The sequence below is a fragment of the Pectinophora gossypiella genome, chromosome Z, assembly GCF_024362695.1.
Source record: "Pectinophora gossypiella chromosome Z, ilPecGoss1.1, whole genome shotgun sequence".
Classification (NCBI taxonomy): domain Eukaryota; kingdom Metazoa; phylum Arthropoda; class Insecta; order Lepidoptera; family Gelechiidae; genus Pectinophora; species Pectinophora gossypiella.
In genome coordinates this window covers 11824673-11840281 of record NC_065433.1, presented here as the reverse complement: position 1 = coordinate 11840281, position 15609 = coordinate 11824673, and the positions used below count along the sequence as shown (strand labels likewise).

General features: G+C 38.3%; 1 protein-coding gene across 1 annotated transcript; it reads right to left on the bottom strand.

Annotated features, from left to right (window-relative positions):
* LOC126379966 (mediator of RNA polymerase II transcription subunit 23) lies at positions 1-12985 on the bottom strand. Its single transcript, XM_050029008.1, has 17 exons — positions 12632-12985; positions 12302-12546; positions 11793-11925; positions 11068-11250; positions 10222-10994; positions 9733-10133; positions 9424-9598; positions 8836-9005; positions 8542-8660; positions 8020-8210; positions 7137-7317; positions 6630-6775; positions 4751-4974; positions 4095-4334; positions 3112-3556; positions 2641-2847; positions 1-1807 (listed from the first exon to the last, which is right to left on the bottom strand). Exons 1-17 carry the CDS (start codon positions 12677-12679, stop codon positions 1669-1671), a joined length of 4020 nt encoding a protein of 1339 aa, XP_049884965.1. The 5' UTR covers positions 12680-12985; the 3' UTR covers positions 1-1668.
* Positions 12986-15609: the final 2624 nt, after the last annotated feature.

Genomic DNA, 15609 nt, shown 5'->3' with positions numbered 1-15609 from the left:
TCCTCATTCCCAAAAAGATTTATGATATGTCTGTATGTGAGAATAAGCATTAAAACTGTCACAACGGATTGATAGGATACAAAGTTACTTTAACAATACTATAAATAAGTTTGACTTTGCTACTTCTTTCGGTAAGCTACCAACTGCAATATGTCGCGATAACGTAACTAACGTGACTGTAATATTGTGCCTATATTATTGTAATTAACGTGTCTACAGCAGGGATATTATGGAGCTCCGTAACCGAAACTATAGGATATCCAAAATAAAAAGCTATTCGTAACCGATATTTATTTTTATTTATACAGATTTCGGATACGGGCGAAATCTAAATGAGACATATTACGACAGGTTTTTGTTTCCGCCCAACGGAACCGCTTTATTTATTTTTCTATTGCTTCGTAACTAGTCAGTCATTGTGAGATTACTTACAGTAAAATTTTACATTTATGACTCATAAATGAAGTCAAATTATTTACCTATTTGTATATTACTTATTTATATAATCACTTAATATTCTAATATCCGTAACCGAAACTATCTGTATCCGAAACCAGCAAAACATATTTCAAAATCGGTATCCGAAACCGTAACTCCATATCCATAACATCCCTGGTCAATAGTAACCTATATTTGTTAAGACGGGTCGAATGTAAGTCAATCAATACATAATAACAAGTATAACTAATAGGCGAGACTAGCACTGTTATGCAAAAAAGTACATTTTTAAAAACAGTGGATGTTTTTCTGTGATGAATTCGTGATGTCATTAAATCTTTTAATAATTAGATGCAGTAGGTACATTACATACTAATAAAATATTTTAAACGGCACATAAGTTCAACAAATTATAAAATATTGTTATTAATTATTACTTTACATCGTAGATGTACGACTTTGTCGATTGTCATTGTAACTAAAATAAGCTAAGAGCCGACACAACTAAAGGGACCCGGTATTAAAATATGAGAAGTATTGTTTGACGGGATTTAAATTGTTTTTATAACAGTGTATTATGTTATCTTGTATTACTCAAAAGTGGCAAATGATTAGTGAGTTCAAATGTGTTTTTTACTCTTGTAATTATGTAAAATACGAATTAAAAGTGTGTTTGTGGTACGCGATAATGGCATTACTATGCCACTATTTATCGTGTTCCAGGCCCTAGCATACCTACACAACAAATAAAATCATTACAGTGACCATGCTTAAGGGCAACGAAGAGTAATTTATGTACTGTTAACATTTTAATAACCTCACTTTATCCCAATGTCTACTCCTACACCTACTTTGTTTTTACATACTAAAAGTGAGATTATGCGTAAGTAGTTTAAAAAATCATGTTGTTCTGTCCTGATAGTGCGTGTGTGAAGTTATAATAAGAAGAAAAGGAGGACATTTTCCTCCAAAGTATGCATGTATGAATGCGTTTGTCATAATTATCTATAAATCTCATGGTGAGACAGTTCGACCATTGGAATAGTACAAGCGATCTAAATGAAGATAACCTACTGCTCCATTTTTCGGTAAAGGTGAGTGTTGTTTTTGGTGGTAACGAGCGGCGGCGGCGAGGTGCCGCGGGTCGTGGGTAGCGGGGTGACTACAGCCGCGCCCTCACTCGGAGCTGGAACTCGAGCTAGAGGGCGTGTAGCTGTAGTAGTCGTGTTGCTAGGCGGTGTTAATCTGCTCCACGTTCAAGTGCGTGATGAAACGCAAACGCATCTGCAGAGCCGGCCTCAGCTTACGGATTACGCTCTCCACTTCATTCTTCATCGTGTCGCCGACGAACATGTACTTTATGTGATACCTGAATATATGTTAAGGAAGTTCATGGATTTTCGAAAGACGAGTCGTAAAATTATGAACGTTTCATTATTTTCTCCTTCATAACATTTTCTACGAATGCTTTTTTTTTTTGACGTGACTTATTGTAGATTTGCCGCAGATGGCATTAACTACTTGGCCGGACAAATGGGGAGCGCTGAAGGCTCTCACCCGGTACAACGTTTAAGACAACAGGCCTGAGGGTGCCCAGTTGGGCGCGAACCTCGGCTCAGGGCGTCGTCTGAGAGGACAAATATTTGAAAGAATTAATCGACCCTAGCGGGTCGATAGCGATAAGCGCTGAATGAGGGAAATCGTCGACCAAGCCGGCGGGGTCGGTATCGGGGACCTGAAGTGTTTGGTGTCGCGAGCTGATTGGCTGCCTCTATGGCTAGAGTAATCGGGTCGTCGGGATCGTATATTACGTCCTTCGGACGCCGATACTTTTCAGTACCGTTTTCTACGAATGCGTAGCATTGCTAAACTAAGCTAATCTGAAAAACTATTCATTTAATAAGTTGTTTGAGTAGGTCGTTTCTTGATACCTACCGACCATTCCTACAGCGTACACGCGATTCGTTACGATATCGAAAAAAATACGATTTTGTAGGGTAGATGACACCTAGGTATACTTTTTACGAAATGTTAAAACGTGTCTGAGCTACGAGTATCACGTTATCAAGAACGGTCAAATGAGCAACTCTATTGCATGTGGTCCAATAATTTGAATGAAGTGAGAGGTCTTTTAATAATTCAATTATTAAATAATTAACTATGGGCGAATAAAAGTTAAGAGGCGATTTGTGAAAAGGATACAGTAGATCGCATATAGGATCGATGTAGTGGAGATGTTGTTGCGCCTTGTCGATGTGGGCGAGGAGCTCGTATAGGGTGATTGTAATGTCCATGACGGCCCGGGAGAGGTCCGAGTTGAACCTCTGCAGGAACGGCCCGACCAGGTGGCACAGGAACAGAAGTTGCGTCTCCGTACGGATCTCAGGTGCCAACCTCTCCTTCACAAACCTGAAATTTACGTTTCAGTCTTTATTGTGTGAGAAAAGTAAGTTAATTACGATGGCGCTCTGTACCTATAATGGCAAACGAATAGATCCAGTCATTTAGAATTACTGTTGACCAAAAATCAAAAACAACATAACCAAATATTAGTTGAACTTGATTTTATTTCTTGCTGCTATATATGCAATAAAAAAATATTGTAAAAAAATATCATGTATTATGCTTTTAGATACTATGTGTACAATTAAATATTTGTCACAATCAACTTACTGAGGCACCTGCATAATCTGACCCGCGCCTGCATGGTACCATATAGAGTGCGCCAGCGCCAACGTCAAACTGTATTTGTTCTCCAGCATCGCGTCGTTCGTCGTAGTCAGGTTGAACAGTTGGAAGGGGGTGTGAGGATACGGCCACTCTGTCGTCTCGTTATCCGTTACCAAATCAAATATCCTATCGTGCAACACCGTCCAATAAGGATCGGGCAATGCAGCCATAATAAGGCCAATGGCATTTATCCAGAGCTGGATTTTGGTCGCTGGTATCACTACGAAGCCCTTTGTGACCACGTCGAGGAGGCTGTTGCCAACAAAGTTGGGAGCCAGCGGCAGTGACATCAGTTCCACACAGGTCACGTACAGTGAATGTGCCGACGGATTGGGATACTCATTGAATCGCCAATCCGTGTTTGGGAAGTGAGAGTTGCCCATCATTGCTGAGTTACTGTTAAGGAAGCTATTGAAATAAATAGCACAAATTTCTCCTTTACATAATCTATAATTGATTGTGAAATTAAGCTGACGTCTTAGTTCTTTGTTTATCAATAATAATTAATGGTGGTTGCCTGTCTAGCGCGGTTAATAATCATGTCAAACTTTAAATGCGGAAGATGTACACTACTGTACTTCTGTTGTTATATTGTAATTGTCCTTTACGTTGTACAGTCATGAGCAATATAATGTACCCACTTTAGGACTCTGTCGCACTTACACATTTGACATTTAGTGAGACTTACAGTTCAATTTGTCAAAAAAGTTAATGTGACATGGTACCTAAGTGTATACATATTAATGCTCGTGACCATACTTACGTGCATTAAAGTATTTTGTATTGTATGTAAATGAGAAAAGTGTTCAGGATTTATGTCATTATGTATTATACAAGATAATATATTCAGGTTCTTATCAAAACTAGTAAATAATCATAGACCGTGCTAAAGCAGAGTAACAATATTTCTACTTTTAAAAGGATACTGTCAACCATCCTGTTGACGAGGCTTAGGTAGTAATTGAGGTCAGGTGCCCAAGTTGTGGCCTCGACATCGGTCTTGGTGAGGTACGCCTGGAAGGCGTCTGTTGTGGCCCACCCCAGAGGCCGCACGTCCTTGAGCGAGCCTAATACAGCGTTCACCAACTTCCGCTTCAAAAGAGGATTGTTGCGCAACTTGGTTTCGTAATAGTGCAGTGTGTTATACAAGAAGGTCACTGGACGATCTGTAATTTGCAATTTTATTTTTAAATAATACTGATATTGGTGCTAATTCCTGTAAATACCATCTAATTTATTTTAAGTTATATCTGTCATTTTTTAGCGAGATACCTTTTTGATTCGCCCGGGTTATCCATACTTCCTAAAATTAAGAGCTGTCAATCATCCGTTCCTTTCCTTTTCGGCGGATAAAAAAATGACAGGTATAACTTAAAGTAAAATTAGGAGGTGTCTGCAGGAATCGAGGCATAAGTTAAAGTTACTAAACATGATAGTTTACTCAGGAGTGCGTAATGTTTTAAAGCGTTACCGCATTGCCGTTACGGCTCCACGACTTCATCTAGGGCTTATTGTCTCAGTATTTGAAAAAGCTTATCAATATCCATATTAACATTACTAAAAAAAAAATGAGAACACTTACCATGGAACTTGTACAAGTAGCCGAGGTGCTCTAGTAACTGCTCGAGATTCTTGCTGACTTGTGGTATTTCAAGGTGTCTATGCACCACGATATCTAGAACCGGGATAAAGCGGAGACAAACGTTGCTAAGATACACTGGAATAGTGCCACCATAAGCGGTGTTAGCTTCCTCCGGTGCAAACTTTTCAGGGTACTTTCTGTGGAACGCCAAGTGTTTTTCGTACCTGGGAAAATAATGTAGCGTTACATTACACGCCACTAAAATTATATTTTACAATGCAGCTTGATACATACAACTAGATACAGCGTATTATTTCTAGTGCGTGCCAATATACGCACGAGGTTTATCTACGTACATAAAGTATTTTAAGATTAAGCCCTGCGGTAAATAAACATTCGATACTTTTCTAATATTTTCGATTAAATAACAGCGTATTTTTCACACAAAACGTTTTAAAATCGCTAAACCCTAGAGCACTCTTGTTTGATAAATATATAGGATCATATTTTGAAATAATTACTTCAAACCGCATCACTATAGTCCGGCAATCTCGTGCGCGACCCTCCTGCGGGGCGACAGACGGTGGCGGGGACGGGGTAGCGCGTCATCATCTTGACATTCTAGAACACGGCTGCACACGTAGAGAAGTGTGCCAGAATAAATCTTGCGATAAGTTGTACTTACTTGTGACGTAATAATATGTAGGAGTGAATAAAAAGATAGAACTATTTTATTTTATTTTTATTATTATGCTTGACGACCAATTATTAGGAAAACTAAAATATTAATAGATTGTTTTATTATAAATCAATTTCCATATCGCTTTCATTTTCACTCTCCGTTTGATATTCTTCGTCATTTCTCTTTGATTTCTCCGTGTTTTGCTCATTAATTATTTATGTACAACCTCCTTAAGTTGTCTTGAGATCGCCTCACTCATTCTCAGATATTAATCTCGTGTGCGTCGCCCTCAAAGTAGTACAGATCATCAAGCACGTGTTGCCGCTTCGGCTGCGCGGCCGAGACTGCCGTACTTGACGCGCAGATGCACGCGTTTCCCTTCCCCGCTACATCACCTGCTACCCGCTGACATCTTAGCTACCCCGTCCCCGCCACCGTCTGTCGCCCCGCAGGAGGGTCGCGCACGAGATTGCCGGACTATAACAACCATTTGTTTATCAGAAGGTTCAACCGTAGTAATACAATATATGAGAAAAATTCTAGATTATATAAAGCTCAACAGATGTTAATTACTTATATTTACTTCATCATCATCAGCCCATTAACGTCCCCACTGCTGGGGCACGGGCCTTCCCTATGGATGGATAGGGAGATTGGGCCTTAAACCATCACGCGGGCCCAGTGCGGATTGATGGTTATTAACGACTGCTAATGCAGCCGGGACCAACGGCTTAACGTGCCTTCCGAAGCACGGAGGAACTCGAGATGAAAACTTTTTTTTTGTGGTCACCCATCCTATGACCGGCCTTTGCGAAAGTTGCTTTACTTCAACAATCGCAGACCGAGCGCGTTTACCGCTGCGCCACCGAGCTCCTATATTTACTTATATTTTTCTAATTTCTAATTTTTAAGTTTGCTGTGTAGTCACAATACATTAAACTTCTAAATGTAAAAATGTTTTAATGTATGTGATGTGGCTGTACTTTATAAATAAATAGATAAATATATATACCTTATACAACCTATGCTGCGTCTAGCATTTGAAACGTACGCATGCCCCGACAATTGAACAAGAGAAAGTTTGATAAAAAAGCGCATAAACAACTATATTGGAAATTAATTTAGAAATAAATAATATAGAGCAAAATAGTATAAGCCGTTAGACAATGTAAGACGCACAAGAGACAATTTGTTTACCAATTGTTCTGCTTCCAGTGTTCAGGGGAATTTTCCTTCACGAAGTCTTGAGCTCGGTTCCTCAATTCGGAGCCCTTCAGCAACAATAGTTGGATGATGTAGAGACAAACTTGACTCTCATTCCCGTCGGGGTTTGGACGCAACACCTACAAATGTCACGCAATCATACAAATATAACCAATCTACTTCAATCGCATTAGTTCTCTTATTACCCTAGTGTTTAATTGTAATTAACAATACCAAGAATTCAACATCCCCATACATTAATGTAATTTTCATATTATCATGTCCTGTTTACTCGTATGATTATAGATTTATTTATCACAACAATAATTGTTCAAGACTTATTTATTATAGGTCTTATAGGCAATAGACTGGTAACCTGTAAATAAGCATTATAATTTTATTAAGACCAAGGTGTGTATATTAATAATAATAGTCGTCACTCGTAAGCCTACGACCTAAAGTATAAATATTTGCCTCAATGGAATATCAACCTAGACTCACCAAGCACAAGACAAGTCTGTCTATGGTGACGATGTTGTACTTCCAGATAATGTCGTTGATGGCGTCGACGCACTTGTTGATGTGCGGGCCGCCCGCTGGGTTGGTCACCTCGTACATCAAATAATCGCAAAACTTGCGCAGGTGCGCAGATAATGCACGCGCACCAATGCGCTCCAGTATCCTTGAAATAAATAGCATGCGAAAATTAGTACACAATAGGAACACTGGATGTGTGTCGCTGAAGTATGCTTTAAAATTGACGTGTTTTTCATAAATTTTATGCTTGTCGATTCGACAAAATTAACCATAACCATAGTAATCGACAATGTCGATTACCCGTCCCATTCTTTTTAAACGGATAAGAAAATGACAGGTATAAATTAAAATAAAATAAGATGGCATCTGCAGGAATTAGCACCAATATGTCCCAAATCTAGTGAAACGGTTTAAGCAGAAATCTAAAACCGTCTAAACATTTTACATCGGCCAATAACACGACAGAATTAAGTAGACAGCACGTCAAACGGATTGCATACCAGCGAGATGTCTATTTTATTCGAACGGGTTATTCATTCATTTTAAAATTAACTTGTTGACAATCATCCGTCCCTTTTCTTTTCGGCGGATAAGAAAATGACGGGTATAACTTAAAATAAAATTAGAAGGTGTCTGCAGGAATCAGGGCCATTGTGTCTAAAAGTGGATTGTAGGTGCATATATAACGAGTATACACACTACAGTAACGTACTCGTAGTGACGCCCAAGTATTTGACATAAATGAGACGGAATGCTTGCTCAAAATGTTATGAGAGCAGACGCACGGTGTCTCTTTTACTTAACGATTCTTGTTGTGGCAAATATATTTTATCAAAATAGAACCCACTTGAATGCAATAGGATTAATCCGGTTGGTCTCGAAGATCATTTTCCAGAGCAGGCAAAGGAACAGAGGTGGTGTGCCGGGCACGGAGAAGTGCGATATGATGTCGTTGTCATTCGCCATCGACGTCCACTTGCGATATTCCTCTTCGACTGATTTCTTTAACAATTGCTTATTTTCTTTAGGTGCTGGATTCTGAAACAAGTTACTACATAAATCACGCCCGTACTCCCTAATGGGTTAGGTAGAGTCATAAGCTATCTGAAGACAACTTGCAGCCAATCGTCCTAAGATGGAAATAATGAACCCAATATTCGCCTCGCTTTGATAGTCTATCGCCTATTTAATGTTGTACTTTATGTTACAAAGGACACAATCCCTCAGTCGGTTTTTACGATATGCCCGGGAAGACAAGCAGCTAAACATATTCCGTTATATTATGTTATATATTTACACACAGTCAAGCAGAGATGAGAGGAAAATGGTCGAGGTAATAATACTTTTATAGTAAATTATTAGTATGTACCTGTGCGAAGAACTCGACCAGCACGGGCGGGAAGCACTGCAGGGTGTGCTGCGACCACATGTGTGGCGTGTTCGTGACTATCGTCGTCAACAACTCCTTCACCGCTGCGCCGTCGCTACCTAAACACCATTAGTGTTAATAGCATATTATAATGAAAACAGTTTTGTGTGCATAAGTTAATTTATAGAAGAGCAAGAACACGGCGCATTAAATTTGAAAGCCCTGATTCCGTTTTGTGCATGAGTAAACTACAAGAATTTCATTGACACATTTGCTTAAAATCGATTTACATACCAGCTCCAGTCATGTAAATCCCGCGTGCGAGAGTGAGTACGAGAACTCGGTTGAGCTCCTCACTCTCTGTGGAGACCAGAGATTTGGGCTCGGATACCACACGAGACATCTGCAGCTGGACCCCAGAACTACCCAGGCTTGTGATCAGCCGCAGCGCGGTGCTTTCGAAACTGCAATATACCGGAATAATTTAGAATCTTTAATATTCACTTACTATGCAATTGTTGTCCGATGACATTTAATGACTCAAATCACTATACTAATACTAGTTGAGTTATTATGGTCAAGGTTTAGTTTTAGGATTTAAAATATATATTGATCTTTTTATCCTGATTTATTCTTAAAATTTTATTTGAGTGTGATTCTCTCCATTAATATTGATTGAAATGATTTATATTGTACAGCCGTGCATTTCTTGGAGAATTGCGACAGATAAAACCTAAACATTCGTTGACTGTCTCACTAAACTGTCATACGTATCACAGGTATCACAGATATTAGCTACATATGAATACACATGTGCCTATATTGACTTATCATCATTGATATATGCTGAGGAATTATACAACTTAAAGAGTTAGAGCTCACCACAGTTGCAACTGAGTCTGGTTGGCTTGCGGGTAAGCAGCTAGCGAGTGTATGTTGGACAGCAAGGTGACACGATAATGAGGCTGAATGTGGTGGATGCGGTATGAGAACATGTCCAGTAGGTTGTGCAGAATGCCCCACGCGTGAGACTTGAACACATTCGGCAACAGCTGGGCTGTGGGTCACCAATATTCATTGTACTTTATCCACTTATCACATTAATTAGTCTATTAAGTACACTGACGACAAACTTCATATCAAAAACGACACATCTGTTACGATAAATCAGATTAAAATTTTAATACTCACTTATAAATCCCTTTATCCCTAAAGATTCTATCTCAGTATAAACCAACAATCGACTGTAAGTCTCGACAAGAGCTGGAGCCATCATACTGCTCCCAGGGATGTTAGTCTTGTTCTGCGCTAACTTCGCCACGTGCGTCACGATAGAATGTATCAATGACATCTTACAATGCAGTGTGAGACTGTCCAAAATACACATCGACAGAGGGACAGTCGGCAATGGTGTTGTGGGATTTCCATTGGGCATAGCTTTCTGACTTCCAAATAAGGTCTCTATAATTATGCCCATAGGCCTCGCAAAGTATTCTTGGTTAGTGGAATACGCATTACATAACAGTGCTATTCTGTAGTCAGAACCCATAAGAGTCGGCGTGTTATTGGAGCTTACAAGATGTTGTAGAAACCTTAAATAGCATAAACATTAAAATTAAAAATACTGTAAATGATATTAATTTCAAATTTAATATAATTAAATAAGTACCATATACTTACTCATACTGAACTTTTAAATTTTGAGGCATTGTCATTGTTTTATGTTCAGTCTCAGCCTTTTTCAACAGATGCATCCAAATACAGACCACAGCCATTTGATGTGTGCAATGAGCTCTTGTACAATCAGGCACTGGCAAAGGATCCTTTTCAGGATATAGAAGTTCATGAAGTTTGATTATAGGCAAAAAGTTTGAAAGTGGATTTCTTTGTATACTTCCAGAAATGAATTGAAGAAGAACCCACATCAAGTGATCTCTACCTTTCTTCATATCTCGTCCAATTAGTTTATTGTGAAGGCCCATTACAATGTTGGGGAAAGATGCAAAGCCTATCAAAATCAAGTATATCACTTGGGATGACAAATGTAACCAACTCCAGTGAGAAGAGGACATTTCATCATCTTCATTTTCTTGTTCACTCCTTTCCATAGGGAGTATCATCAATTCAACTAGTTGGTCTTCTAATGCTATGCATCGTTGCTTATGTTGTTTTTGAAGACCCAACATGGAGCACATCATATCTCTTGAATAAGGTTGCTGTAACACATGTCTAAGAAGAGCTATCTGTGGCTTCAGAAGTTCATCATCATAAGGCAAGTTCCCTTTTAATGAAAATTTCAATGTGGTAGGGTCTAGTCGCCATGGATTAACAAGGTGATCTGCATAACCAGAAAATTCAACAACTGGCAGCATATGTGAATGTCCAATTATGGAAACCATTTGCGCACATGGCTTGAAACTTTCTACAAAACTAGTCAATAGTTTTGCCAATTGCTGTAAAATAATGAAAAATTAATTATTTAATCATACAATCATACTTTTGAGAGATAGGCAACAATAAACTTACCCAATGTGGCCAATGATTATTATCAGGATAGTCTTTTTGGATTTCGGTCACTATAAAGTAAGCTGGCAGTAGAGAAGCATTTCGATCAAATATATACTCAATAACATTGTAAAGTGCTTTCAATTGAGGCATTGTGCTTGAATTAAGTCGCACAGGCAGTGTGTGAGCTTTTTCTCGGCAACCCTAAAACATTTATTATGGGCATTTAGAGGTGCTATTAATACCACAGAGAGCACACATAGTTGTTAACTCTTTGTAAACCACTACCAGGGTTGCCAACCGTGCAAGGTTCCACATACAAATACAAGATTTTTGGTCTGCTGTATGAGGATGAGCAATGGCAGGATCGGCCTTGTACAATATGTTTTATAACGACTTCTATAACTTATTTTATTGAGAAAAAAAGAGGCAAAGCAAGAGCTACTATTTACACCCGGATTGTCATATTATCATGCCTACTCTGAATCTCAAGGCCCTCTCAATATACAAATGTGTAAAAAGAAAGGCCTAGCAAAAAAGCCTTTCTGGCACAAAGAGATTTGACTTCATGGGAGCACTCGCCTAAGAGTCTGAAATACAATATTTTAAAATGGTTATGTATGAGGATAAAACTTCTATGGTTGGCACCCTGACTACAAGTAACTAAGTAATGAAATACTAAAATTCTTTATATTTTTAGGTACAAATAAACAAGAAAACTAATAATATTATAATACTATATGTACCTTCATGATTTCTCTGACACCTTTGTAGTCTACACCTCCTATAATTCTTCTAATTAAGTTAAAGCACTCCACCCAATAATCAGCATTCTGATATACAAGCTTCTCACTGGTCAAGATACAGTCGCACAGCATTCTACAATATTATAAACATAAGTTATACTTCCGGTCCCAAAATAAGGCATTATTTGTTAAGAGTTGACAGCTAGAGCTAAAACTTTAGAACAAATAATTTATGAAATATTTATATAGACAATTGTTATTGGATAGCACCACAGAGTACTTTGTATCATACTCATACTGGGTAGCACTTTAATATATTCCACAAAATTCCAGCATGCATAAACAGACTGTTATTATTATGTTATGGAAAGACATACCAACTGAAACTGACATACTTTATTATTTGCTTTAAAAGTTAACAGCTCAAAAGGGACGTAAAGATTTAATCTGGTGATTTTCTAAGGTATAGCTAATACTTAAACACCAAAACACATTGGCTATGAACTAACCTGGCTTGGAGAATGTTAGTGTTTACCAAATTCTCCATGAGCATCAACAATTGCTTCATTTTGTATCTGTTAGTGAGAACAGCAGTCAGTGTCAGGTACTGCCGGATGGCTGACTCTTGAAAGTCAGCACTCAGGGTGGTCATAACAGCGCAAAGCTTCTTTTGATAGATAGATAACCTCTCATTTTCCTGTTCAGGTTTGTACACTAGGAAACAGCTGAAAGCTTCTTCCACCGCTTCCACTCGCTGAAAATACATGTAAAGCTATTGTCAAAACTGTAGACCCAGACAAATTTCGCTTTCCAGTAGGTACTGTACTTGGCACACTTACCAAAATTTCATTGACTATATTCGCTACTTGTGTATCAGCCATGATCATTGTATATATTTTATACAATTTGTTATCAATTTATGCTACCAGCAATTAAATATGAATTAATAAATCATTGTTTCCTATTTCTAACCAAATACTTGTCGGTCAGATTTGTACCATGGTTGGACAATATGACCCACAACAACCGACACACAACTCCATTGATGGGCATAACTTTGCGGGGAAATCAAATATTCCTTAAAACATAAAATTAGTACTATTATTATACCATAGCGAAAGCACTAAACAAAAATTTGAAAAATTCGATCGAATAGAGAAGACACAGACACACAGAAACAGACAGAGCCGATTTTTTTTTTCTTTTGCCCATTTAAGTGACAGGCTAAGGCCGGTCACATACATTCGGAATTACGTTTCGGAATTTCGATTCGAAATATCGATTCGTAATATCGAACGCATTAAATCCATACAACATCTATGAATCAACCACATACTTACAGTTTTTTTCCGTTCGAAATTTAATCTGATTGGGAATTCCGTATGATGGCCTATGCATGGCCCAGTAACGGCGACGTATTTTTTTTTCCTTGATAGGTATAGCAACAGTGCTATCGCGATAAGAAAATCGTCGTCCATAATGCCAAATGTCTGAACTCAAGTTCTAGCGTCGCTCAACTGAGCCTTGTTATTCCGAACGGAAATAAACGTATGTGTGTGATATATTAACGGAATCCCGAAACAATATTTCGAATCGAAATTCCGAAACGCAATTCCGAATGTATGTGACCGGCCTAAGATTGTAAGACCATGCTGCCTAGTCTTCAGTACATTTTCTTTGCTAAACTTTGCTGAACGGCTGAACACTTGGGTCAAACTATATCAAAGTTGCCAGACACGTATTTTTAAATTCCCCCATTTCTTATAAAGATATCCTCGAAATGATAGTATAATTCAGGAAATTCTCCCCAACACTACTTTTGTGAAGTAGACAAATTTTAATATGAGAGATATAAGATTCTTACATTACAAATAAAAATATTACACCGCCACTGTACATTGCCCGCATGAATATCCCCGGATAAAAGGCCGAAGAACACCGGATTGCATGAAACAATAAACCAGTGAGGAAAAAAATCCCAACGTTTTCATTTCGTTCTTATTTAATTGTTCGACCGCACCGCACCATGAACTGCCCATTGGCAGTGCCCAGACGTTTCCAAACTAGCAGTATGTGATCACGTCGTAGGACGTGCCTCAGTTTAACAAAACGAGCTAAAATCGCATTATTTGCAGCTACCACCCTTGCTACATGTTATAGCCTACAACACCTAAACTACAAATTATACCACGATAAGTAAAAACGAAAAATCTGTGCGCACGAAGATAGTATAGCGACTGTATTTTGGTACCTACGGTGCGCCATCCACAAGGCCACACCACCCAACGTGTCCAGTACCGCACTAGGTTTGATGTGCAAGGCGACCGCACCGCGCCGCTCCACACGATCAAATTGGTGCGATACCGGACCGGACCGGGTTGGTGGTGCGGCCCACACAGATTCGATAGTCTGTTGCTAGAAAGTAACTTTATTTTTTTCCCCAAAATGTGAAAACACATCCCTAATCTGGCAACCCTATACTATCGTCGTGAATCGCACAGACGAATCGGTGAATCGATTCAAATCAGTTGAAACGTCGAAACACAGCCACCACAAATAAAAATGTTAAAAAAATATATGAAAACGATTTGTTATTTAATTATGCACTGCACGATCTGCTCATTTGTATTCGATTCTTTAAAGAACTATACAGCGCCATCTATATTGTTTTTGAGAAACGTACCCTGGAAAGTCCCTCATTCAATCTCAGCATTCAATGGTGCGTCCTAGTAGGTCATGCGATAATTCACGACCGTGATAAAGCCCAATCGAGTATTGTGCATCCAAATATTCCGTGACCTTATGTACACGGGATATCATCGCATACAATCCGTGGCTGCTAATTAACACCTTGTACAAAAGCGACACAAGGTGATAATGCCCATCCAAATATTCCGTGTACACTTCCTCTTATTGGTCGATCTCGCTCGTCGCCTATTGGTTAATTGATCAATCTATTATTTGTGGTTGTGCGTCGTTTAGATGCAGTAGGAATGAACTCAATTATGATATAGGGAGAGAAACGGTGTCAAACAGTTTTGTGTGTAACCTCGTTTGTTTTTTTTTTAATTTTAATTCTATTTTTATACGTTTAAATAAATATATGAACAGACGAAGAGCCGTTAACTTTTATCATAGTATGTTAGTATATCCTGGTAAAGAGTTTATAAAAAATGTCTGGAGGTTTGAAAGTTGTTTTATCAAAATGGTTGTCAGGAGTTAAAGTTTGTGGACAGGAGCGATGCCCCCTGAAAAGGTTGACATGGTTACCAGCTGTTCACGTTTTCAATAATACATAAACTCAGTCCCGTGTACAATCCTTTGTGGGGTAACTAGAACCATTTGTTATAAGACAATTTTTGATACAAATCTTAAGTCAGATATGGTTACCCAATCCCTAACATAAACAAGGAAAAATACCCAAGAAGACAGGTAATTGAAGATATTCTACATTTTTGTTTAAATTGACCGGAAGATTAAAAAGGATTGGTTATGTAGATAATGGATTGTTTCCCAAACTCTTTTTGATGGAAAAACCCAAAAATCATAATTGCCCAATCCATATGAACGGAGTAACACAATTTCGCTATCTATTTTTACAATATGCCGGTGCAGCGAAGAGAAGCAACTGAAAATATTCTTTATTTTATTTTTATACCTTATATTTTTTTTACAAGACTAATAAGGATTGGTTATGTGATATGATAATAGATTGGTTAATAACCCATCACCGTATATAAAAACTGTCAATTTTGTTGGAAAGAATACAACAAAATAAAGACATGGGTTTAGTCTTGAAACCTGGCCATATAATAAT